Here is a 26,439-nt window from a genome sequence, read left to right as displayed (position 1 = left end):
GAGGCGGGGCCCGGGCGGCGCTCGGGGGCGAGCGCAGAGCTCAGGTCCGGCGAGCGCGGGGCCGGCACATTCAAACGGAGAGTCGCCCCCTCAAACCCTGCCAGGCTAGAGCAGCGAAGTTTCCCACAACATTCTCATCATTGAGAAAGAGAGGGATATAAGGAAAAAAACCAACCTGACAGAAGAACGAACAAAAATATGAGCGTTGTTGAGCTCTTTTCTCCAATCAAAATAGAAAAGAACCAAAGACCATCCGCAATCCTTTTTGCATTCATACTCAAGTTAGCAGGACAGAGAAATTCAACACCTTCACTTAGTTCACTTGCGTTTTCCCCAAAACCTTAGCCTCGACTGCAGCCTTCTCTAATTTAGGTACCCATTGCACCAAGACAGCCGACTTCCCCCTGCCTGGAGCGTGGTGGCATTCCTTTCTACGGAATTCACTATTATGTGCCACAAATCATGGGGGAAAGGGGACACAACCAACCAACCAACCAAAAACAACCACAAGAGAAGAACCCTCAGTCTGGACCCATCATATCTATATGTGCCACACATCTTTACACTTTTTAATCTGTTTTTATTCAGGAAGTGAAATTAGAACTTTTAACTATAAATACAAATGCCAAGGTATTACATGAGATATTCAGAGGCTTTATATTTTTTAAAATTTCTCACAAATAATTCTTATGGAACTCAACATACATCTGGGAAAGAAGTTGAAATTTTGCATACAAGGAGAAACAAGTTACATAGTTATATTTTCAACTTGCCAATTTTCAATTCCTACCTCATACAAACAAAAGCTCAGAAAACAGGTAAAATTCATTGCATTAAAGCAAGCTGTCTAAAGTCAGGTGTACTTTACCACTGTTTACGCAGTGACATCACAAAGTTTTAAAATATTTTATTTATATACTGTCACCAATATATATATGTATTGCAAAGAGGGCCAAACACTTGCAAAAATGTCAAGTTTTACACAACATTTTCATATTTTCACCTTTCCCCCCCAAACAGCAAAGCATTCATTGTTTTCACACGATCTCTTTAATTTGTCAAAAAACCCCACATAACTCCATCTATATATCAAGGAAACTGAAGAGCAAGCTTAACAGCAACTTTAATTTATATGGGGAAAAAAAGAAACAAACTAGGTGTGTCCATTATGACCTTATGTAGACCTGAAGAAAAATGACCACCAAGAATAGGTTCACTAAATTTATTTAAAAATCCTAAAATGTTTCTTACAAAAATGCAATACATTCTGCACACTGCTCTCAACAAATGCCAGGGACATGTGGCCTACCATATTCTCCCTCTTCAAGGTAAGATACAGTGTACATAAAGCAGGGTGTTCACAACAATTACAGAAAAACAGTACAATTTACCACCAACAATGAACAAAAATAGAATTCACTCTCTCTGCTGCTTCAAAATTTCAATGTTAGTCTCGTGTGCCCTTCCCCCCCCATGTATTTGTAAGGAACTAAAACATTACACCTGGTGTACAGCAAAGATTCCACTACACCTCAAATGCAGAACACCTATGAAGCAGAGGAATGTTGGCTTTTTAAACAGAAGCAGATAAAAAAAAAAAAAAAAAAAAGGTGCAGGACTCCTTCAGTTCTTCACTAGTCTTAGAAAAACTTTCCAGAATACTGCTTCACACTATAAAAAAGAAAAAATAATCTTGCATTAGAATCCTTCAACATCTGCATACTGCTTCACACTATAAAAGAAAAAGAAAAAAGCATGTATTAGAATGATGGACCATACATCTTGCATCAACATTCATAAAGCATATTAAATTATAAATTACTAATACATTTAAAAGTACATAATTTTAAAATGTCAATGTCTAACAATTATATTAGTGTATTTCAGGCATAGTTAAATATTAGTAATCTAAAGCCAAACATTCCAGTTAAGACATTAAAATCTGCTATAGCAGCCAGAATGTTAATACAGCAAATGCTATCTGTAGCTGTTAATATTTGGCAGAAAAGGCAAAGTACTGTCAGCAAGGTGTGAAATGCTGCATAACAGTCCCAAATCGATTTCAACTTGTCCTGTAGAGGCATGGTCTGTGCCATATGGCAGACTGTGATTTGTTGTCAATTTAGTTATCTAAAAACAACAAAATCACTAGTCTTCCACACAGAACTAGGCCAACATTCACTGAAATCTTCTATATTTTCTACAGGCTCTATGTAATTTATTACAAGTAGTTTTTTTTGCAGCAGTTTTCACCAGAGAAAGGAGAGGACTGCTTGGTTAAGATGTCTTCCAGCAAGATTAGTTTTGAGAGTGTCTTCATTTTAATTAGAATGGAGAACAGAAGAGAATCAAGGCAGAACTACCACTAGAGAAGTTAGGTTCAAATAGTAACTTAAAACCTGCCTTCTTAAAAAACTGATTCACAGAGGAGAGCAGTTTTATAATATACATAGGGACAATATTAAATTTTAACTTGCCTGTTCTGCAGCAAATACTGTGCATTTTGTATCTGGTCCTGTGTTCCTGTAATAGTTATTATCCGATCTTCTGAGCCTTCTAGTGGTTCATCAATTTTGATCGAAGCTCCTGACTCATGACGTATTTGTTTGATTCTCTGGCCTCCCTTTCCAATAATAGATCCTGCCAACTACGGAAGAAAGGAGAAACATTCATTTCCTGATACAACTGTATTTCCAAAAAGTTAGAAAATTACAACAGCATTTGAGTAGTTTCCACAAATTTAAGTTTTCAGTGTTGCAATGGGAGTTTATTTCTTCATAGCCTAAAAATATCCCCCGCAGTATTAATTGTATAAACACAGGTGACATAAAACTGGGAGAACCAGGTCTCATTTGCAAAACACGAGTTCCAAGGACCATCTCTATTATTGAGCCACAAGTAAAATTGTTTAATGTGTCTCTGAAGACAGAAACTAAACAGTCAAACAATACACTGCTGGTGATTTAGAAACACTTGTTTTGTATTAGAAGTACTTATCAAGCACTTTAACTTCTGGTTTACTTAAAACAGTCTGAGAAACGGCTGTGACTTTTTTTTTAAGAGAAAGCATGAGTTGAAAGCAAATCAACTTTACTTACATCTTTGGGAATCGTTACTTGTGTTGTGATGATGGGTCCACCAAGGTCTCCATATGAACCACGCCCCCCTGCATAAGAATAATCTGATTTAAGTGTATGCATCAAGCCCTTCATAGTAACTATATAATGAACTATAGGCAAAGGTTCTACATGAACACTTACCATAACCAGAGCCACCCTCGAACTGTAAGAGAAAGAGAAAAAAACATTAACATGACCAGCCATGCTTTATTAACACATTTTTAGCTTAAGCATTATATTGTTAACTTTGAGCCCATTTAATCAAACATCATAATCTTCAACCTGATACAAAAACAAGTGCTGTGCCATCAAGGGCATCCTGAGGCAAAGGTGAAAGACCAGAAATAAAAGGGGTGAGTAGGAGAGATCTTATTAACCTCTGTCCAGGTTGGACCAGAGGCCATCTTGTGCAGGACCACAAGCTGGATCCGTTAATTCTTGTGGGTCTCATCCAACTCCAGATTTTCTGTGATTCTTATCTTGCCCTATCAAAACCTCTAAGAATAACGCATAAAATGACAAAGAATTCTGCCATGCCAGTTGACCAAAACAGTCTCATTTTCTCAGCTTCTTGTAGACAGCTGTTGATGCTGATCTACTTGTGACCTCTGTACTAAGCATTAGAATTACAAAATCAGAATACAGCCTTATTAATACTACTAATACAGCTCAAGAGACTCCAGTCTACAGTTCCAGGGCAAGAAGTCTGCCCAGTACATTATCTTACTACATCTACATCTTTGATTCTGACTATGCTACAACCTTTTACACCTCTGAATAAACAATCACGACATGGGCTCCTTCTGTTACCTTTAAACCACCATATACCAAAATGCGAATCACTGCAATGAGCAGCCCTGGCTCTTTTACTTTTAGGATTTGTAAACTTGCATTTGATACAAAGTTCTCATTTCATTTAATGTGTTTTAAGTGCGCAAGACCACACACTTATACTTTTCTACAGAAGCAGAGAATAAATATACACGGTTCTCTCAAATTCAACTTCTGAAGAGACTCTTGGGGTCTGTGAGAGGAAGCTGGAGGCTGCCTAAGGCTGAGATTATCAGTCAAGCTGATGACATCTCAGTGACAATATTTAAGAAAAGAGTAAAAAAACTTCCCAATGTCCACTGATTGTGAGTGAGCAAGGATGAAAAAAGTGCTCCAGGCACTGGAATAAAGACTACCCATGGAGAAAATCACACTGGAGCAGATTAACTACATCGTAGCCCATTGAGGGACACTATGCTGAGAGCAGGTAGTATGCCCTGAAGGAAGCTGCACAGATAAATACCTGTGGCCTGTGAGGGAACCAACATCAAATTAATCTGTTCCTGAAGGGGACTCCATGTAGGAGACCCACACTGGAAAAGCTCTTAAGAACTGCAGTCCTCTGGAAACAGGTCATTTGAGCAGGTCACAAAGAAGATGTATCATCCCATGGAAGGGACCTTATACTGGAGCAGGGGAACAGCGCAAGGAGAAAGGAGCAGTGACAATTGTGATGAATTGACTTTGAACCTCCCATTCCGTACCACCTCTGCACCATTCATAGCAGAGGAAGTAGAAGAGTAAGGAATGAAGGAGTGAAAGTTGAGTCTGTGAAGATGTGGAAGACGGGCAAAGGTGTTTTTATGTTTCTCACCATGATACTCAAAGCGGCAGTCAACCTACCCCAAGCCAACTCTGTTTTGCCTATGATGTTAATTAGTAAGTGGTCTGCCCGTCTTCACAGTGAGCCACAGACTTCTCTGTCTTACTTTTTCCCCTCACTCTACTAAGGAAGGAGCAAAAGGGCAGCTGGGTAGGCCCCCAGCAGCCAGTCAAGTTCAACCACTCACAATTACTGGTTACAACGTACAACTTTGCCAAAAAATATTTCTTACCATCTTTCTTTTTACATCGAATTGGAAGCTAGTCAGATCAAAGTGTTGAGCTTATCCTCTGTCTCTAAGCAACCTGTATTGTATAATCATGTTACTAAGCAATACATACTATAAAACAACGTAACAGAGCTCACAGGGGAGTCCAAAATATAAGACAATAAAGGACTCAGCGTAAGGTTTAATGGAGAAACTGATCACATCGCATACTGCATACAGAGACATACTGCTGTTAGTATTTGCCATAGGACTCCTTTTTGGACTAATTTCTTTTAAAGAAAATACCTTTCCTTAATCACATCTGCCTCTCCAGACTACAAACAATAGAATTTGATAGCATTTGCTGTGTATATAAGCTAAGAACTAATTTTTCACATGAATTATTCCGAAGTATTAATTTGGCAGCATTTTTGAGACACTGCCAATATCTAATGTGCTCCGTAATTTCTACAGTGACTATACTGGTGAACATGAGAAGAACTACAGGTACCATGTACTTGGACTTCTGTACCGGCTTTGACATAGTCCCCACATCCTTCCCTCCAAACTGGAGAGGAATGGATTCCATGAGTACACTGTTTATTGAATAGGGATAGTTGCAGCTAGAGGGCAGTGCCAATGGCTCAGAGTTTCAATGGACATTAAGTGGTGTCCTCAGGAACTGGCCTTCACTGAGACCAGTGCTATTCCGTGTCTCCATCAATGACAAAAACAGATTAGGTGAATCTGCAGCATGTTTGCAAACTGAGTGGTGCTGTTGGACAGGATGCCATCCAGAGGAACCCGCACAAGCTCAGTAAGTGAGCCCATGGAAATATCATCCAATTTAACAAGAGCAAGAGCAAGGTGCTGCATCTGAGCTGGTGCAATGCAATGCACAGGCTGGGGGATGAACAGATGAAGAACAGCCCTGCCCAGAATGACTTGGGGGTGCTGGTGGATGAGAGGCGGGATATGACCAAGCAGTGATCACTTGCAGCCCAGAGTGGCAACTGTGTCCCATGCTGCATCAAAATATCAAGGCACATAATTCTGCCCAGCTAGTCTACTCTTTTGAGACACCAACAGGAGTACTGCATCCAGTTCTGGGGCGACCAACATTAAGGGCATGAACCTACCGGATTAAGTCCGGAGGAGGACCACAAAGATTATTAGAGGGATGTAGCACCTCTCCTGTAAGAAAGCCTGAGAGCTGGGACTGTTCAGCTTGGAGAAGAGGAGACCCCAGGGTGACCTTACTGTGGCCTTCCAGCTCCAGAAGGCAGCCTACAAGAAGGCTGGAGAGAAGTTTTCACACAGGCATGTAGAGGAAGGACAAGGCGTAACAGCTTTAAATTGAAAGAGGGTTGGTTTAGTTTAGGTTTTAGAAAAAAATTCTTTATTGTGAGGGTGGTGAGGCACTGCAACAGGTTGCCCAGAAAAGCTGTGGACGCCCACTGGAAGTGTTCAAAGCCCGGTTCAATGGAACCCTAAGCATCCCGGTCTAATTCAACGTTCTCTACCCAAGGCAGGCTGGAACTAGCTGTCTTTAAGGCTACTTCCAACCAAAACTATTTATGATTCTGTGATAAAATCCCAAAACCTATCTGATCAAATGGTACATTTAAATAGACTAATAGGTAAATATAGTTTATTCACAAATAAAAGTGAGAAGCTACTTTAAATATTTGCTGTTTGAAATAAAATCCCACAACATTATTGAAGTACCACAAAATACAAATAATAAATGCATGCATCTAGAGTGCATCAGTTATGGAGAAAGTTACCATTTATGAAAATGAAAAAAGTGTGTAAAAGACGCAAAAGAGGTATAGAAAAGCTCCTCTATTTTTATCAGGCTGCATAATTCCACGTTTCTATTAACATTTCCTGTCTTCAAAGGACACACCATTAAGTCTGCCACTAAATCTGGAGTTAGAAGAATGGCTTTGTAAATTTTAATAGGTGCAAGTTGCCAAGGACTACACTCAGTATCTCTTGAAAATTTTGCTTTATCACTTAACTCATTCAATAAAGCAGTTTTCAAAAAATAGGCTGAAAACACTCACCAACTCTGGTGGCTGCATGTCGTCACAGGCATCCACATGACACTGCATCATCTTCCAGACGCAACATAAGAGGAAGAAATGAAATCCAGGTTATATATACTTTTAGAGATATAAATATATTTTTATATTTATATATATTTAATATATATATATTTTAGAGAATGTCGCAAACAAATAAAATGCATAGTGGTACAAAGAAACCTTCATACTATTAACAAAGACTTAAAATTGTGATTTAGACCATTTTCAAGACTCACTGGCTTTTACTTTAGGGCAACTTGTGTTTTCCTTCTCATACTGTGGTATTAGCAGATTTCTTCTCTAAGAAGCTCAGAAACTAATAGCAAGGCAAAACTTAAACAAGCCTTTTTTTTCCCTTGTAGAAAACCTGTTTACATTTTCACATGTAAAAATACTTTCAAATACTATCAAATCTTTTATTTCTGCCAGCTGCTAGAAAAAGGTTTAGTGGGATTCAAACAAGTAACTCCAAGTGACTATGCCAACTGCATAATTACTTTGAAGGACTAAACTGGAAGGTCACTGCTTCTCATGTTCTACTATGCACATACCTCATCCAGTCAGTATGGCTAACCACTGCCTAACTATATTAGAAATTTTATTATGTTTCTAAAACATATGATATATGGAATTTCTTCCTTTTAGTATTTTACAATTTCAGCAATTATGTTTATTTGTGCAAAATGAGTTTCTGAAACAGCGTGTCTTAGCATATGTAAGATTTTATGCTGCACACTAATTTGTGCTAATAGTACTCAGAACTGGAACAGGAACCAGATGACAGACAGGCTGGATAAGGCAAAGAGCTTAACTTTTACATCTAATAACCCCATATACAGTCCTAACTGATGTACAATTCGTTTGTAGTAAGTTTTTCTGGTTCTTAAGAGTGACCTAAGTGAAATTTCGTTACTTCCTTCCAGCATCTGGACGGATAAATAGCGTAGTTGTCATACATTCCTCCTTCACTAATTTGTACATGCCCCTGAGAATGAGAGTGCTAAAAAATACAGAAAACTCAGGATTTTTCAGATCACAATTGTCCTAATGGTCCACAAGATTTGATCTGGAGTAGTTAATACACTGAAATATATACTTCTATATGCAGATAAACAAGCCTGTACTTTGGAGAAAAAGGTTCAGAACATATTGTAATTCAAATGAGCATTCAAACAGCAATACATATTTATATGAGAACTTTTAAGCCAGGCTAGCAGACAAGTATCATCTTAAGTCATTCATTCTGTACGGCCAAGAGGAATGTACCCATTTTGTAAAATCAAAATGGGTTTTTCTCATCTCAGCATTTACAAGGAGTATCTCCGAAATTCAGGAAAAACCACAGTTCAGTATCCAGTCTTAAAGGCTGCCCACTGTTCAATCTTTCTGCCTTTAATGAAAAAGGGAACCATCAAAAAAATTGTTTCTGTACATTCAATTTTTCCAGTATTTTTGAGAAGTTTATCAATTGTTGCCTTTTATTACACCTGTGTAGGATAGAATCCATGTAAAAAGAACACTTCTACTCTCTAAGAGCAACTTTTTCCACCATTGGATCACAAAGCACAGTAATATTGGTTTGAACTTTTAGCTACACAACAGTTTCTGCACAGAAGACTTAACTTTTTGGCCTAATACTTGAAGCTGCGATGTCACACTCAGTGTGAAGATTTCCTTCCTACTTACACCATTTAGGATACTAGGATCATGACAGACTAAAACTAGAAATTAAATAGTCTTTGTTGGGACATAGTCCTCACTTTAACCAGGCTATAATACTTGGTCACAAAGGAGCCGAAGTAGTTAGCAGCTTCACTATGAAAAGCAAATGAAATTGCTTTGTTTATCCATGAAAGAAACCAAACTAGCAAAAATTACTCCACTTGCATGTAGAAACTCATGTCAATAAAGTGAAGGTCAACCTGACAGACTAAACCTAAGTCAAAATGGATTTTCTATTCCAACTGGACTAGAATAAAAATAGAACAAAAACAGAACACACTACTGCCCAAGAATCAAGCTAAGTAAGACTGTGCTCAACCAAATACCCAAAGAAGGGCAGGCTGATCAGTTTACACACTCTAGCACAGGCTTTTTAAGCTACAAATGGAAGAACATAAAACCTAAGCTCTGAAAACACGTAAATACAGATAAGGAATCTTGGAGGTGTACTTCTCCATTCTTCCAGTTTCTCAGCGTGTAGAGCAGCACGGGAAACAGCTTTTTTAAAAACGGCAAATCTTTCCTTCTATTATTTCTAATAAGCACATGACATTCGTGCAATTTGTAGTTCCAGTAACTCTTATTCCCAAGGAAGACACACAAAGCCCATTTAGGTAGCTGATTTAATAGCTCTTCATTTCTATCTTTTACATTCATTTAGAAGAAAAAAAATAGTGTGTCACCTGTCATCTTAAAGAAAGTGCCAAACAAAGCCAGAGAAGAAGATTGTTACTATAGAGATAATACTCTGTTGTGGTTTAAGACCAGCTGGCAACTAAGCACAGCTGCTTGCTCACACCCCCCCACCCAACCCCCAGTGGACATCGGATGAGAATCAAAAGTAAAACTTACATACTGAGGGAAGAACAGCTTAATAACTGAGAAGTTGTTAAAAAGCAAAAATAAACAAAAAATGAAACAATCCACTATCACCATGCCCCAAAATAATAAAATAATAATAATAAAATCAAGGGTACATGATAACAACTGCTCACCACTTTGCCAGCCACTGCCAGGCTCCATCCTCAAACACCTATGGACCCCCTTTCTGGGTAACTACCCCAGTTTATACACTGGGTATGATGTTCTACGGTGTGGAATATCTCTCTGGTCAGTTCGGGTCACTTGAACTGATTATAATCCCTCCCAGTGAGTGTACCTACTCACTGTCAGGGCATGAGACACTGAGTAAGTGCTTGCCTTAATATAAACACTACATAGAAAAACCAAAAACATCAGCATATTATCAATATTGTTCTCACACTGAATTCAAAACAGCTACTGAGAAGAAAGTAACTATCCCAGCTGAAACCAGGACAACTTCCTGGATTTTCTACTGAGGAAAGAGGAATCTCATCTCACAACAGCAGATGGCTGCTGGGGCGCGGCAGTTCAGAATGCAATGTAGATGACTATCTGTATCCTTTAAACTTCCACGCACTATGAGATTTCTTTCTCCCCTCACGAAGAATTGATATAGGATTCAACTAAGCAGTGGTTCTACTTCCAAAATATTTGGAATTAAGCGTGGATTTTCTTCAGAGAAACTAGAAAATTTAGAAGAATTGATTCTAAAGAGCTATCACCTCCCCTCAGCTATAGCTCTTCTCAGATACTGTTCCATACTCTGTATTGCTGTATCGATGCTCATGTTTTCCAACCTTTAGTGTTAAGAACGTTTGTGTAACTCAGAGAACATTGCTCTGACATGCCTTCTCTATCTTAAAAATTTACCAATTGTTGTTTCTGTCATGCTGATCAAAAAAATCTGAAAAATGGTCAGTGCAAGAAAACCTACAGGGCTGAGCACAGTCAAAAACTCTGAATCTTTTTGACAAGAAGAAGAAAGAAAGAACACAGAACAGTACCATCTACATCTCAAATATTCATCCATAGGAGGACCACTTGTACGGAGAAAATATGTTGGTTTTACTATCAGAACCACGTATGTCCCACATGAACGTGCATGTGGCTCAGCAACAGGAGGTCAGCATGCTAACTGTGCTTACGGACACAACAATGCAAATTTTAAACTCATACCATGCCATCGTAACGGTCTCCCGGTCTGCCCCTTCGGTCATAGGACATCAGATCTCTGAAAAAAAAAAGGCAGCAGCATGTTAGTTGTTTTATGTGTGTTATGAGCTAGCTTGCTATCTGAATTTTCCCATTCGTGGTTCATACGCAACTTAGCATCAAACTACTCTACCCACGTACTGAATAACAGAAGTTCCAGAACTACTGACTATAATCCTGGCAACTTACTACAACACAGCAGGTAATTAAATTTCAGTGGATTTCAGAATACTCTTGTCAGGCTCAATCCTGCATAATCACTACCAACATGGAAGCATGAAAAATCATTAAAATATGAACATGACTCAGGTCTACAATCTGCGTTTTTGTACAATGCATTTATGCAACAACTCACCCGCCACGAGGAGGTGGTGGAGGAGGAAGAGGAAGATTACGAGCTCTGCTGCCACCTCTAACACCACGACCTGGTGGAGGTGGTGGAGGTCCTCTGCGAGGGCTCATATCATCATAATCTCTTCTCGAGGGAGGCATAGGTCGTCCACCACGACCAGGGGGCATTCGATCAAAACCTCCTCTTCCACGCATTGGAAAGCCCACTGGCCGTCCCCTTCTATCATCAAACATCATTGTGAAGCCACCATAGTCGTATGTTTCATCATAGAAGTTGGGATCATAAGGCTGGGCCCGTCCTTTAATTGGAGACTAATACAAACAAAACAATTCACCAAATCAGATAGTTCTATTATAACTGGCATATTTAATTAAACTAACACATTTATGCATTTGGAACATGTTCTTGATTTCACAATGCTGCCAAGAAAGAAGATGTTGATGTGCTTTCTTAACTGTGACAGTAAAACTACTCAGAAGTGCCAGATACATTTTGTTTTCCTTCCTCTTCGAATTTTCCATTCTGATGACATGCAAAGCATAAATGACCCACGAGTACCGAAAGTTGCTTTTCCCCCTCATAAGTCTAAATTTCCCCCCAATTCTAAACAATAGAAACAGTTCCCAATGTTCATAACTGTCCATCACTTCGCTGTCGGGAAAGTAGGAGGTACTGAATTTAAACTTGAAACTGAAAGACACCATTTTTCATCCAACTAATGCCTAAAACATTCATGAATGCCAATGAAAAAAAAAATTTAATAAATATTACCTCAGAGATAAGATCCAAGATAATTTTGATGCACTCAACAACTCTATCAGGTTTTCCACCAATAAGCACCACTCTGTCAGTTGAATGAGGACAACATTCTTGAAAGAGCTTAATGGTGGTCTGAGTGTTCTGTAGAATAAAAAAATATCCAAGATTGTCAAATATTCTAAACAACTTCTTAAAATATTTTAAAAACAGATTCAAAAGACAAGTAAGTTCCCATCCACTTAAATCTGAATGCTTGCTTCTGAGTTATCACACAAAATTTGAAGATTACTTATGCTGTGGATGCTAAAACAGCAATGTTGCTAGGATTATCTAGTTATCTTGCCTTTCTTAATCCATACAAACAAGTATTGGCTTATACCTGACCTGAAACTGCCTTCGACAACACCAAGAAACTCAACCATATGTTTTCAGTTCATAGAGACCATTAAGTTTAAGTCTTACTCTTTCACTTAAAAATAAAAAAAATGGTCTTCCAGGAGTTTGAGTTAAAACCAAACACGAAGTCCTTTCACAGCACATCTACTGTGCAATGCTTTTATTCTTGACTGTTTGTGTGTCCAACCACAAAAATAATTCTACACTGTGCAGCAGTTTGTTCTAAAAGGAGAAATTAATACAATTTTAATAAAATGAGTAAAAATCCTTCCTTTAAAAACAGTACTCTACCAAAAATAATGTTTAACCAACTTCTGGCTCTGCTTCTAGAGTCTGCAAGGAAGTTGCAACTCCCAACTCCATCTCACAACATCAAAAGCATGCATGCAACGTGTTTGGAAGGAATTACTGCACAGCAGACACTTACATACATCCCTTATGAACAGAAAACATTGCTTATTGAACAAAATCAAACCTCAGAACAGAAAGCAAGTACCTCTCTGAGTTCTTTAATTTTAGCACCCTTGACACCAATAATGCCTCCTGCCAAACTCTGGTGAATAAGAAGTCGAAGCTCGCAGTCGAAGTCGCTGCCTTTGTAGTGTTGATACTGTAAATAAGATGCATATAGGGAGAAGCAATAAAGATTAATTACAAGAATTCAAAATACTTGGGGTTTTAAGATTTTTCTTCAAATACAATGGGGCAATTTTATTTACTGCTGAATTATAGTCCTGCATTTCTTTTGATCAATCACAAGAATTTAAACACCTCACCTCAACGTGAACTATCAGTTTTCCCTATTCTTTTACATTACTTATTAATGCACCACTTGCTATAAAGATTTAAGAAGGCATCAAACAGTGCAACACTTATTATTTGGAAAACAGGAAGTTCCAAAATGTTAATTTAATAAACAATGACAGACTCTGCCATCTACCCAAAGAATGCCAACATGTAGTGTCACAGCCCTCTTTAAAAGGCTTTTAGCATTTTTCACTTTTCTGATTTCCTATATTTAAAAAGTAGCGAATACTCTAGAGCCATCTCATTCCAAAGCTAATCTTTTCATTCTACACAGAAAAAAATTTAAAGATAAATACCTCTTCTAAAGTAGGGATAATCTTCTTCAGGATTTCTCCAATTGTCTCTATATCTGCACTTATACTCAAGATGCTGTTGGAAGCCACGATGACAGACAATATGGAGAAGGTAGAAAAAAAAAGCAGAAGTAAATTTATCATCACACACAAAATTTTATCAAGATTTACTACAAAGAAGAGTTTACAAATATTCCCCATTTAAAGTAAACCTTTTGTTTGATCAATTTACAACACATGCATCTTTGTTTATGCCCAGTATATATGCATGAGACATTTAAGATTAGGTAGGTCTTGCAGAGAGAGAAAGACAGAATGAGCTTTTGGAAGGGCTCAAATTAAATGGGCAAGAAACTGATGCAGAACTGAAAAGTAGAAGTGAATATTCATGTTCCCCGCCACCACTAATTAGGATACCCTCGCTATTACATTTGTAGAACTGGCACACCTTCTCATATTAAAAGTGAGGATATGCAAGTGGTGAGCGTTGTATCTGGAATAAGGTTATGGAACTCAGTTTACTAATGGGCCCTCCAAGAAAACAAATACAAATGCAAGACAAAAAAAGACGAAACAAATGAGAAGTGAAGGAAAGCGAACCGGAATTAGCATTTCATCAGAAATAATTATGAACAGGCAATGTTGAGGGGAGCAAGGTGGGCCACAAAGACAGAGCGAGAGACTATTTTGAACCAATTTGATTTACAATGCAGCAAATATGCAACACTTGAAGCTGTGCTCCTTCCATTGAAATAAAATTAGTGGATTGTTTGGGTGGGCAACTCACGTAAAAGTTCAGTGACAAAAAGACTTAATGGGGAAAATAAGACAGAAAACTCGAAAAAAAACAATACACCGTCTATAAGGGGATACTATTTAATTATATCAAAGGCAGGTAATAAAATACATTTCTCTCTTTCTATTCAGGCAGTGAGGCATAAACTGTTGGGACATACCGCTCGGGGCCACTGCTGTCTGGGACTGAAACACTGGCATTGTACTGCATTGGTCATTGGCGTTCGTGGATGTTGGCATTGGGCATGGGTATTCAATCGGAAGTTGTCAAGTATGGTACCCGTTTGGCAACGAGCACATTTTTGGGCATAGCCAACCAGGGTTTTCACATGGGCGTTCAGGGGCGGATGGGCCAACGTCATGGTGGGCAACGCAGGGGCAAGTCGATCCAGTACATGGGCAACGGAGATATATGGCCAAAAAAACAAGGAGAGGGAAAAGGGGGAAAAGCAATAAATTTTAATTTAATACAAACTATACTCAATTACTCTCAATTAATGAAACAAGCTTAAGTTGCTCTGAAGACTAACACAATAACGGATTGCTACACCGACTGTGGCCTAACAGTATGGACTTTAAAAATGAGTCACTTGACCTGACTAAACTACTTTTTACTTTTAACAAATGATGTTTCAGTAGCAGGCTGATTCATGAGGGTAGACGCAAAACCTCTTGAGACTGGTTGTTACGAGAACCTTGGGCAAATCGGGAAAGTTCGTGTTCCAGACAAATCTCAATTATCTGGACTTAGGTGACATAACCGATTTACTCAAAAAAAAAAAAAAAAACAACCAAAAAACCAAAAAAAAGCCAAACAAAAAAAATCCGATTAAAAAAACCCTAAAAAAAGAGGAACAACTAGCTGCCAAAGTTAGTGAGCATATGTATGATTCCTGACCATTTCAACTGAAATCTCATCTCTAGTTGCGGTAGTTTATGAACTTAGTTGGAACTGATTTGTACTGGTATATTGCCAAATCTTGCGCTGAACAGAGTCTTGATTGGAAAAACCATTGAAACAGTAGCTGATGTTAAGTACAGGAGTGTAAACAAATGGAATTTAAGAAGCGTTGCCAAGTTTTATAAATACACAACATTAATGCTGAGCATGTGTCTAATCACCAGAGTCAACCCCCTGTAAAATGTGAACAGGCATTAAGTCACGACCATTTAAAAATGCTTCCAAGTAACAGAATAGAATGTTCCTTTAGTGTTTTATAGTCATATTTAAAGGAAGAAACCTTAATATTAATGCTTTTGTGCTTCATGTGCAAGCTGTTAAGGAAAGAAGGATGAGCTTATTTTGCTTTCTTAAAGGAAGTGGAAGAATTCCCCTATCACTGGGTTAAGCCAGCCACCTGCAAGGGTTTCAGCAGTACTGTAATTGATGCACACATATGGGGAATAGTACTATTAAGGGGTTTAAGTTTTGTCAATATTTTTAATTAGGATGGTAACTCACTTCAAGTGTCTAATTTAGCAGAATCCTATTAAAAAGTGAAGAGATTTAATATAAACCTCTCCTCCAATGCATCAAGCTGGGTTTTAATTGAAATAGAAATTGAAGAACTGTTATCTACTCTGACAATCAATACAAATGGCTTGTAACTTGGATGCCTACAGAGTTGAATTGCTCCCATTCTAGAAAGGCACGCAATCAAGTTTTCGATGTAGTGCTCTGAAAGAAGTGGTGTTAAATTAGTTCAAACTCATATATACTCACGTCTGTACGAAGTGCTTTAATATTTTTGCCACCTTTTCCAATCACTGCTCCAGCATTCTGGAAAATAGTTTTCAGAGGTTACATTATGACAACACAGATTAAGTTTTTGAACTCAAGACTAAAAACAGTAGGTCTATTTTTGCTGGCCCAAGAGGTGGCAGCAGGCATAACTTTGGAAAGGTTCAAACCAAACTGAAGCCAACAGAAAGTCTGTCCACATTAAAAAAAATTACCAAAAGCTCTTACAACCACAGAACAGAGCAGAGAAAGCAAGATAACTCAGCTTTGCCACTAATACTTCAATTCCAAAGAGAAGTTTCTAGGCAATTCTGCCCATGTTGAACTTCTCATAGACTAAATCTATTAAAAAAAAAAAAACAAACTAAATGAATGCAATTTAGGTCAACTATTTCCTCAAGTGTCTGATCAGCTTTTTTTTTTTACCTTATGGAGTATGTTTAAAAATTCCACTTTTGTGCTCCAAACACAAATTTGATAATTTCAAGAGCTAGTATTGTTTTGCACATCTGCAAAGTAACTCATTTCTCAGAGCAATATAAACTGAAAAAGGCTGAAATTAATGTTAACAGCCACCAACTTCATTCAAGCCACCAACATTAACAAGAATAAACTGACAAATAGTAAAAAACAGTAATTGCAAAACTACATTTTTACCAAGTTTTCGAGGATTCTATGAAAAGTACTACTTTTATTATGCATATACATTATGCTAACAGCATGTGAAACTTTCACGGTACTCCAAGTAACTTGGCTATCAGTCGGAAATGCCACACAGAGTTAAGGCAACATTCTTTCACACCAACACAAAAGACTGAGATACTTCAGAAAGTATAAATCATCTGTAGCAACTGGAAACACGAGAGGAAATTCATAAACAATAACTATTCACACTTGTCAACAAAATCACTGCAATCCTTGAAGCACTACTCCCACACTTCTTCCTGTTGATGTAGTTGAACAAGTTTAGTAGATCTTTTTGGGAGAGTTACTAAAATCCTAAGTTCTTGTCTCAATTTAAAATCACTGATTTATAATCCTCTAAATACCTTATTTTCCAAAGACTCATACACAGTCATTCCCTTCAAAACAGCTACCTTCCACTCAAATGTAAAAGTATCTTAGGATCTTTACTGCTCACTTCTTAGCAAATATATCTTTTTAATAAACCCTGTATTGATCCTTGGGGACTTACCCTTTTAAGAGAACCCCGAGGACAATGTCATTGCAATACACCTACAACTACCATTCCTACACACTGGAAATTACTCTATAAGTTACCTTGTTTCAAAAAACCCCACATAATTTCTCTACACTTATATTCCAACGTAACACTTTGTCACCATCTTGAACATGCTACACAAAACCAATAAAAAGAATAAAGCGTACTTTGCTCTGAAGCAAGATGCGCAATTCAACCATCTCATCAGTGTTCCGAGATCTTTTGAAGGCCTGCTCTTCCTCCATATCTTCTGCAGGACGTTTGCCTGTAGAGAGGTCCATAGGGGGGAAGCATAAACATTTATTTAACTTTCTAAGTCGTAATAAAGTGGAACATGCGCCAAATTTATGCTCTGTACTATTTACACCTTCTTTCCTATTAGCACAGAAACTTATTACAGACTTCTATTCTGAGCATGCACAGCACAGAAACAAGTCTTCACTTCAACAGGTTTCTTACTGATTAATAACTGAAAATGCATTTAAAAATCTATGAACTATGGCTTCTCCACAAAACTACTAAGTATTTTTCAGTATTTATTCATAACTTTCAGTTCTCATGTCTAAAACATGCCATCAGAAAGATTAAGTGTTTATGCTTCAAAAGTATGTGCAATGACACATTAATTAAAACTAAAGATATTTAATGGAGAATACAAAATTACTGCTGATCCTAACATATGGTCAAGTTCAATCATTACAAAATTATTTGAAATACTAAAATTTTTAAGAGGTTCTTTCTAAAAAAGAATAGTCCTTTAAAAAATTTACCATTTGTCTCTGTGTTGGTAAAGGTCTCCTCCTGTTGTTCAGTCTCCATTGCCTTTTTTTCTTACGTGGACAAGCAAAACCTGTTGAAAAATAAAGATGGTACATTTTTTTTGTCAAAAGACAAACTGTGCCTCATGCTAAAGTGAAAAAAATAACAGAAATAAATGCCTGCTGCTAGAACTTACCGGTATTATATATTCTCGCTGAAAAAAACTCAAGTATTCTGGGCGGGATCAAAATCCAACAGCCTATTGCTTCAAGAGCCTATGAAAACAGCACATATCAGTTGTGAGTCTCCCCACATTATGAGTCTGGTTCTCACTACAGCCAGGAAACAAAGGTTTGACCTAAGCTATTGCTGTGAATTTTTTCTTTATAAAAGAAAAAGCATATCCAAGCCAAACACACCCCTAGGAGATGATAAAGGCCAAATCTGTAGACTTACATAAACTCTTAATGTCTGAATTACAGTTTTTGGGCACACAATAGTTTTAAGTAACCACGTAATCTCAACATTATATCATATATGCCTTGGTTTCACTTTCTAAAGGGCACTACACCAGAATCTGGTCCTGCTATTTAGGTCAACACTATTTACACTTAATAAAAAGTCCTACTGGGTTACTTGTCAGCATTTGTTCTACAAATTCTCTACCAATGCACTAACTCGCATTTAGGTGTGCAGTCCTCTCAACTATAATTGATGAATAAAAATTACAACTTCCAACTACACTAAAATAATCTGTTTTTAAAAATACCATCCTCTGTAGTTACATACAACCTACTGCATGCACACACTCCCAAAACCCCCAAAAGCAGCTGTACTTCAGTACAATTTTCTGAAATAGATTTTGACCTGCTTTTAGCTACTGAGTCACATTAGCGAGAAGTGTAAATAAAAGAAACAATTTTGCAATTTACTATCATTTAAAATGCGATTTACAAACACATCACAATCACGTATTTCCCCTTGCACTGCATTAACTTCCATTGCCTCAACAAACAGCAGGGACTCATGCTTATATTCATAATCGGGGGAAAGGGAATGGGGGTGGGGAAGAGGCTGATTCCTATTTATTAAACGTACTCTCAAACAGCCACATACGGGCTAAAAGCAGGCTCTGCCTTCCCAACGTACGCCGGTATTTCCAAGCACTTGAAGCGGGCTAACGGGCATGCACAAGTTTAGTAATAGCGGGATGTCCGGCAGACATTGCCAAAATTGTGCTATTACGGGGACGAGCAGTAAGGAAGACATGGACAAAGTCTAATAGCCCTTTCAGACACCGGTTAATCTATTTACAACTATCCCAAGAATTTCAAGGCAGCGGGGAGCAAACTGTTATCAGTTACAATTCAAGGCTTAGTCTCCCCTAGTCAAATCTCTCCATACCTCATGTATTCTCAGTAACCTCGCTCAGTTAGGTAAATCGAGGACATTCACACTACTTATAAAGTCAGGTTCTTTATGAACAAGAAATGGCTAAAGCGGGCACGAGAGGTGAGACTAGCGACCACAGACCCAAGACCTGAGGAATGCCAGAGCGCCTCCAAGGCGCAGGGGCACTTCTCGCCGGCCTTCCTGCCTCCCTCCCTCCTTTCTGCGTCTCCAGCCGCCCGCTCAGCGCGGCGGGGACAGGAGCGAGAGCGGCGGCGCTGCGGAACCCCCGCGGAGCAGAAGAAATGGCGCCCTCCGAAATGGCGCCCGCCCGCCTGCCCGCTACGAGGCGGAGCCGGGAGCGGAAGGGCCGCCGCCACCACCACGCGGCCGCGGGGAGCGTTACCCGGCTCTGCCCCGCTGGACACAAAGGAGGTGCCCGGCGGCTCGAAGCCCGGCGCAGCGGGCGGAGCAGGTCAGCCCTAGCGCCACGGGCACTTCGCCCGCCCCCGAAAGCGGAGCGGCCGGGATGCGGTGCCTCCGCCCCCCAATCGGCCTCTGCGGCTGCTTCTGCGCAGGCTGCGGCCCGGAGCGCCCTCTCTCCGCCCGCCATAATCCTCAACAGGAGCTCGCCCTGGGCATAGTTACCGTGGGCCGGCGGAGGCGGCCGCCGCGCCTCCGCCCTTAGAACGCATCCGCTGGCGCTGCAAAAGCCGCGCCGTCCCCACGGGGCAACTGGGATAGTGGCCATCTACGGGCCCTCAGCAACAGCCGAGGCGGGGTGTCCTCCACTCAGCGTTTTCCCCATTCTACCGCCAACCCCTCGGGATCCCACGGAAGCCGTGGGGCCACGCCAGCCCTCGGCGGCTGAGGCCCCACGACAGGAGACACAGGCCTTCTCGCGCCGCTGCGTCACGCAACGTCGCCGAGCGGAGTACAGTGGCGGCTCTACCGGCCTAGGCGAGGTCTGGACCGGCCTGTGCCCTGCTCCCGCCCCCCTCCCCTCCTCGCCGGCCCCGGCCGCACGGCGCCGCGGGCTGCGCGTACCTGCGCCTGCCGCCGGCCCCGCTTCCTACGGGAGAGAAAGGGGATCAGCCCCGGCCTCCGACGCGCACATCCACGAGCGCCACCCGCGATTGGCCCCGCCACCGCCCCCCGCACGGCGCCGCCGCCGCCTCGTTGGGTGAGGCCGCTGCCCGTCAGCATAGGAGGTGGCGCCGCGACTCGCACCGCCCTCCGTGAGGGAAGGGACGAGACGAGCCCAGGGAAAGGATAACGCCGTTAGACCGTGCTGCGGGTGGCTGGCCTTTCCTACCTGGGCTGCGGGAGCCGCGCTGAGAGCGGCGCGGGCAGAGCGGGGGCGGCCCAGGAAAGCGTGAGCAGCTCAGTCCAGAAGGCGAGAAAATGGCGGCCGCTAAAACTCCGCCTTGTGCGTGCAGCCCGGCGCCGGCTGTGGCGAGACTCTCGCGATTATTCGACGCGCGCCTCCCATTGGCTGGTGGGTGCGCGCGGCGGTTTTGGGGAGCGCGGGCTCCGGCGCTGCGCTGTCCCTCAGGCCGGCGGGATCCGAGGCCTCCCCGCCGCCACCGCTTGTTCGCCCCGGTGAGTTGGAGCTCTCGGCCCCTCCGAGGGGCTGCGAGGTGCGGCCCATCCTCAGTCAGATCTTCCTTCTCCCCCCGCCTCTGCTTCCCTCCCTCCCGCACCCCTTTCACCTCCCCTGTTGAAAGGTGGCTCCTTACTTAGGTTAAGTAACTACGCGGTATCTTCCGAGTGGTGGATCATTTGGGAAGAGCTTAGAGGCAATGTGTTCTTCGCTCTGAAGACTGTAATGGCAAAAAGACCCCAGGAAACCCAGCAAAACTCACGCCTGGTGTTTCTTAAATAATCTTATTGTAGGTTTTGTTTTCGTTGTGTTCTGTAGAGATTGAGCTCCTCAATTGCTCTTTCTAAGTGATTGAACGTGATTCATGCACAGTTAGGCAACCTAATAATATCTTTTCAATGTTTGGAATAGTGACATGGATGCAAGATTTGAATGCACCGTTAGCAGGTGTGCTAGCGATACCAGATCGGGAAGGGCTCTCGACGGACAAGAGCCTTGCGGAGGGATCTGGATACATTGGAGCACTGGGTAACTATCAGTGGCATGAAATTTAACAAGAACAAATGCAGATTCTGCCCCTGGGATGCAGCAAAGCTGTGCACAGTATAAGCAGGGAGAGGAGTGTGTGTAGAGCAGCCCTGCCAAAGGGATCTGGGGGTGCTGGTTGGCAGCAGCTCAGGGTGAGTCAGCAGTGTGTGCCCGGGCAGCCAGGAGGGCAAACCCATCCCGGGGTGCATCAGACACAGCATCACCAGCTGTGATTGGGATCATCCTGCTGGATTCAGCCGTGGTGCGGCCTCACCCGGAGTCCTGTGGGCAGTGCTGGGCCCCACAGTCTGACAAGGGTGGGAAGGTCCTTGGATGGTCCAGGGGAGGACAGCAGAGCTGGTGGAAGGGCTGGAAGGCACATCCTGTGAGGAGCAGCTGAGGGCTCTGGGTTTGTCTGGTTTGGACAGAAGGAGGCTCAGGGGTGACCTCATTGCTCTTAGAGCTGCCTGAGGAGGGCACCTGGAGAGGGAGTGCTGGTCTGTTCCTGGCATCCAGCAACAGAAGATGTGGGAGAGGTTCAAAGCTGTATCAGGGAAAGTTCAGACTTCACAATAGGAATAATTTCTTTACCAAGGAAACAAAGCTTATGAAAGGCCTAGAGAGTAAGTGTTGTTAGGAGTAGTTGAGGGAGCAGGGCTGGAGAAAAGGAAGCTCAGGGAGATGTTATTGCTCTCCACATCTATTTGAAAGGAAATTATTGCAAGGCGGTTAAAGTGTACCAAGGGAGGTTTAGGTTGGACATCAGGAATTTTTCCAGAAAGCTTTCCAGGGAGAGAATGGAGTCACTATCCCTAGAATTGTTCAAGAAGTGATTGGACATGGCACTTTGTGCCATGATCTAGTTGACTTGGTGGTGCTCAGTCAAAGGTTGAGCTCAATGATCTTGGAAGTCTTGTCCAACCTGAAAGATTCTAATTCTTAAGAGCGTGATCAAACAGTGAAACAGGCTTCCTGTAGGGATGGCTGATGCTCTAAACCTGTTAGTGTTTAAGATGTATCTGGACAATATCCTTAGCAACATGCTTCTACTTTTGGTCAGCCCTGAATTGGTCAGGTGGTTGGACTAAATGGTCATTCAAAGTCCCTTCCAACTGAAATACTTCTGGTCTACTTTATTTGTGCAGAGCTACTTCCTAAACTAATAAGAGTTTATTTGCCCCTGATGTCCTTGAAATGGTAGCTGCCAAGAGTTGGTGCTATTGTAGCCAAGTCCTGCCCTGCATCTCTAGATAACAATGTTTGAAGCCAGCTTTCTGTTGTTGGGTACAAAGCTTTCAGACACAGACTGAAAGTCATCCCTCTGATACCTCTTGATAGACCCCAGCTTGGTTCTATAGATCCTCTTACTTCTGTTCATAGCAGTGCTGGTGAAGTGAGAGAGTAAAATCTCAGGTCAATTTTTAAAATAAACTGTGTATTATGGGAAATATATTTTAAAGCATACTGCTCTTTTGGTTTTACTGCTCTTTTTTCTCCATTCACTTTAAATCTATAAGAAAAGGGCTTCAGTTATATGTTTCTTAATCAACAGAAAAAAAAAAGTTTGGTTGTTTGTATAAGTCTTCATACTTTTCCTGTATTTTTCACATACTTTTTATGCTGATTGAAACATTAAATGTTGGAAATGCCCGTGAATTTTATTGTCTGCAGAAGTGTTTTTAACTTATTTTTTTTTTATATAATATGAGCGTGAAACTTGTAATAATTTCAGTTTTTGTCAGAAGATTAAATATGTCTTTTTGAATTCCATTTTAGGGAATTCAGTCTCTTACCATAAAAGAAAATGTCTACATCTAGCATTGCAGCAAGAGTGGAAACCTGGCTTTCATCCACATGGCACGTTAAAGTTCCTTTAACATGGCTGGAAGCATGTATTAATTGGATCCAGGAAGAAAATAGTGGTAGTAATTTAAGTCAAGCTCAGATTAACAAGCAGGTATTTGAGCAATGGCTTCTTACTGATCTAAGAGACTTGGAATATCCCATTTTGCCTAACTGTATCTTAGATACTCCCAAGGGAGAGCTATCGGGCTGTTACTCCATACAGATTGATTCACTGGTGGATGTCAGCCAATCAGCATATTCACAGTTGCAGAAGCTAAGAGGGAAAAGCACTGTAAATGAAGAAGTAACAGCCAGTACTCAGACATTTCAGAAGCCCTGGGAAGCGAAACCTACTCGAATGCTGATGCTACAACTAACGGATGGCATACATCAAATTCAGGGTATGGAGTATCAACCGGTGCCTGTTCTCTGCAGTAATCTTCTTCCTGGAACAAAGATCACTGTACAGGGCAATATTGCATATCGTCTTGGAGTTCTTCTGCTTAAACCAGAAAATGTAAAACTGTTGGGGGGTGAAGTTGATGCTCTTCTTGAGGATTATTGTCAGGAAAGAGTCCTTGCTAGATTAATTGGAGAAACTGAAAACCCTAATTCTGTTGGACAAGCTGGACATGAACAGTTTTTTTCAAGGCCTGTGGATGAATTAGAACAAACTCTTGACCCTTCAGATGAAGAGCTTTTAGCCAGCCTTGATGAAAACAATGAATTTACTTTAAACAATAGAATGTCTTTAGAAAGTGGATATGGCAGTAGAAGCAACAATTTTAATACAGCCTCAGGTTCACTGACAGCACACAATGGGAATGTTTTGCTACAAAAATCTGGAAGTCCTTTGCTTCATGCAGATGAACAAGTTTCACCTCCCATAGAATATGCTGATGGCTTTTTAAATGACTTTCCTTTAGAAGATGACTTACTTCTGGAAGAAGAGATGCAAAGAGAAATGGAAGAAGTGCCACCAGTGGACATAAACAGAAGCATAGGTTTAATTGCTGGCAGACTTCCACATATATCTAGAAGCTCTTGCAATTCATCTTTGAATGGCACTGGTGAAGAAGACAATGTGAATGAAAGAGATGAGCCCAGGGAAGCAATCAGCAAGGAAAAGAACGTGGGAAGAACGATATTTGATGAAGATGGAAGTAGCATGAGTGACTTCTTGCAGCACAGGGGCTTACATCACACCTGCAGTTCATCAGATTTTTCTTCAGAAAATCCTCCTGAGGAAGGGCAGAATTGTACAGACCTAGACGAGAGCAGATGTAAACACCAGCACACTTCTGATAGCAGGGTGTTAAATGATGATCCTGTCTTTGCCTTAAAAATGGATCCAGAAGGAGATCAGCAGAAACGTGATTCACAGATCTTTCCTTGCAAGGCAGTAGAGACACATTTAGATTTAGATTCTCCACCTTTCACATATATTTCCCTTCTCCTTGCAAAAAAACCAGAAACTCTGACAATTCTGAAAGTTAAATGTTTTATTGTCACTCTCACTGGAAACCTCACAAAAAGCAGTGGGTCCTGGGGTATAAAAGCAAAAATTTCTGATGGCTCTGCTTATCTTGAAGTAGATTTTGCTGATGATATTCTAACAAGTTTAATTGGCTTTTCAGTGCCTGAAATGAATAAGCTGAAAAAGGATCCAGCTTCACGTCTAAAACTTAAGGATGGTTTAGAGAAATGTCAAAAACAGCTGATAGATCTCTGTTGTTTGATGACTATTGAGTTCAATCCATTTCAGTCTAAAGCTACTGTATTAATTCTCCAGGATGCTGATACTAGGCATCTAGACCAATTGAAGAAACGTTTGAATAAATAACATGTGCAAACTTGTGGACTGTATATTAGGAGATGTTTAAGTCAGATTTCCCTTGAAGAGTTCTTGAAGTTAAAGTTAAATGGTGTGTCTTTTATCAGGAGTTAGAATGTAAAAGCGAGTCAAGGAGATTACTTTTTGGAGCAAAACTGGGCAGTTTGTTTCTTATGGTGACAGTATTGGAATAAGATTTCAAATATTTGTGTCTTGATTTTTTTCATTCTGCAAAATCCTGTGTGTTTTAGACTGGTAATCCCGAGTAGCAGAATTTATCAGGAAGTGTATAACAATGAACAAACTATTTTGTTATTTTACTTTTTCAAGTACTTACTTGATTTTTAAAAGAAAGGTACAGGAGACTCATTTTTTTCTTGGAGAAAATCAGTTGAATAAATTATTGTTCAAATACAGTCCCTTCTGACTGTGCCAATCTGAAGACTCAAATCTTAATTCACTGTGAAAGATTGTCTTCTAAATATTCAGGTGTGAGGAAAAAATCCAATCCTAGACAAAAAGGAGAGAAAATATTTTTACAAGTATTAAAAGAAAACCAGGTATTTTAAAGTGTTTATTAGCAGAAGATTATTATAATATATGGGAATTCTTTTATTCATGTTAATGTTAATCATTGATAGTAGCTTTGAAACTGGAGGCAAACTTATTTGTTAACTCTTAAGGTTACTTGACTAACCTTGTTTCAGAGTAGTTAAATACTTGTGCTGCACACATGTATAGTATATTTAATGTTGGTTTTAATTTTGATTGATTTTTTTAAAATTGCTGTTTCTAAAATAATATATTAAAGTTTTCATTTAAATTTTGGTGGATGCTGCTTAGTTACTTTGAAAGAAAAATATGTTTTGTTTAGTGTATAGAGTATGAGAAATTATTTGATTAAGTTTTTTGTTTTTCTTTTTTCTTCCCATCCTTGTCCTCTTTGGTTTTTGGTTTGTTTGTTATGGGTTTTTGTTTATTTGTTTTTTCCTTTGGTTGATTGATTTGAGTTGGGTTGTTTCCCTGTGGATTTAGATGAATTAATATTCTAGCAGGAGTAGGGGAACCAGTGATGGGAGCAAGTCTGCCCAATGTTGATAGTGTTTGCATAGAATGTAACACTGGTGGCTAGAAGAGGGATTTTTTTAAATTGACCTGCCAGTATCTTTTTTCAAAGCCTTTTCTTTCTCTGAACAATGTCCGTTAGGCCATTGAGATTTGCCGTGACAGATAGTATAGCCTTACTG

The 26,439-nt window shown here is 40.3% G+C and overlaps 2 protein-coding genes across 15 annotated transcripts; one reads left to right on the top strand and one right to left on the bottom strand.

The window, feature by feature from the left end:
* Positions 1–559: 559 nt before the first annotated feature.
* Positions 560–20,827, bottom strand: HNRNPK (heterogeneous nuclear ribonucleoprotein K). 13 transcript variants are annotated; one of them, XM_088156485.1, is made up of 16 exons: positions 20,698–20,827; positions 18,190–18,268; positions 18,006–18,084; positions 17,402–17,512; positions 15,995–16,051; positions 14,433–14,476; positions 13,480–13,552; positions 12,873–13,001; positions 11,993–12,121; positions 11,225–11,532; positions 10,834–10,888; positions 7,051–7,101; positions 3,261–3,282; positions 3,099–3,181; positions 2,478–2,647; positions 560–1,732 (listed from the first exon to the last, which is right to left on the bottom strand). In XM_088156485.1, exons 3-16 carry the CDS (start codon positions 18,051–18,053, stop codon positions 1,699–1,701), a joined length of 1,314 nt encoding a protein of 437 aa, XP_088012611.1. In that variant the 5' UTR covers positions 18,054–18,084; positions 18,190–18,268; positions 20,698–20,827; the 3' UTR covers positions 560–1,698. The 13 variants fall into 13 exon arrangements, with proteins under 13 accessions (XP_088012611.1, XP_088012613.1, XP_088012620.1 ...); XM_088156487.1 differs by having other exon boundaries at positions 17,402–17,499; positions 18,005–18,084; positions 20,698–20,826; XM_088156494.1 differs by having other exon boundaries at positions 560–1,671; positions 12,873–12,986; positions 17,402–17,499; positions 18,005–18,084; positions 20,698–20,824.
* On the top strand, positions 20,822–26,015 carry RMI1 (RecQ mediated genome instability 1). 2 transcript variants are annotated; one of them, XM_088156483.1, is made up of 3 exons: positions 20,887–20,984; positions 21,397–21,513; positions 23,290–26,015. In XM_088156483.1, the coding sequence occupies exon 3, from the start codon at positions 23,318–23,320 to the stop codon at positions 25,199–25,201; it is 1,884 nt and encodes a 627-aa protein (XP_088012609.1). In that variant the 5' UTR covers positions 20,887–20,984; positions 21,397–21,513; positions 23,290–23,317; the 3' UTR covers positions 25,202–26,015. The 2 variants fall into 2 exon arrangements, with proteins under 2 accessions (XP_014724593.2, XP_088012609.1); XM_014869107.2 differs by lacking the exon at positions 21,397–21,513 and having other exon boundaries at positions 20,822–20,984.
* The last annotated feature ends 424 nt before the right edge of the window (positions 26,016–26,439 follow it).

This window comes from Sturnus vulgaris, chromosome Z (genome assembly GCF_052056855.1).
Source record: "Sturnus vulgaris isolate bStuVul1 chromosome Z, bStuVul1.hap1, whole genome shotgun sequence".
NCBI lineage: Eukaryota > Metazoa > Chordata > Aves > Passeriformes > Sturnidae > Sturnus > Sturnus vulgaris.
Note: the sequence above shows the minus strand (reverse complement) of the source record. Positions and strands in the feature narration are given on the sequence as shown.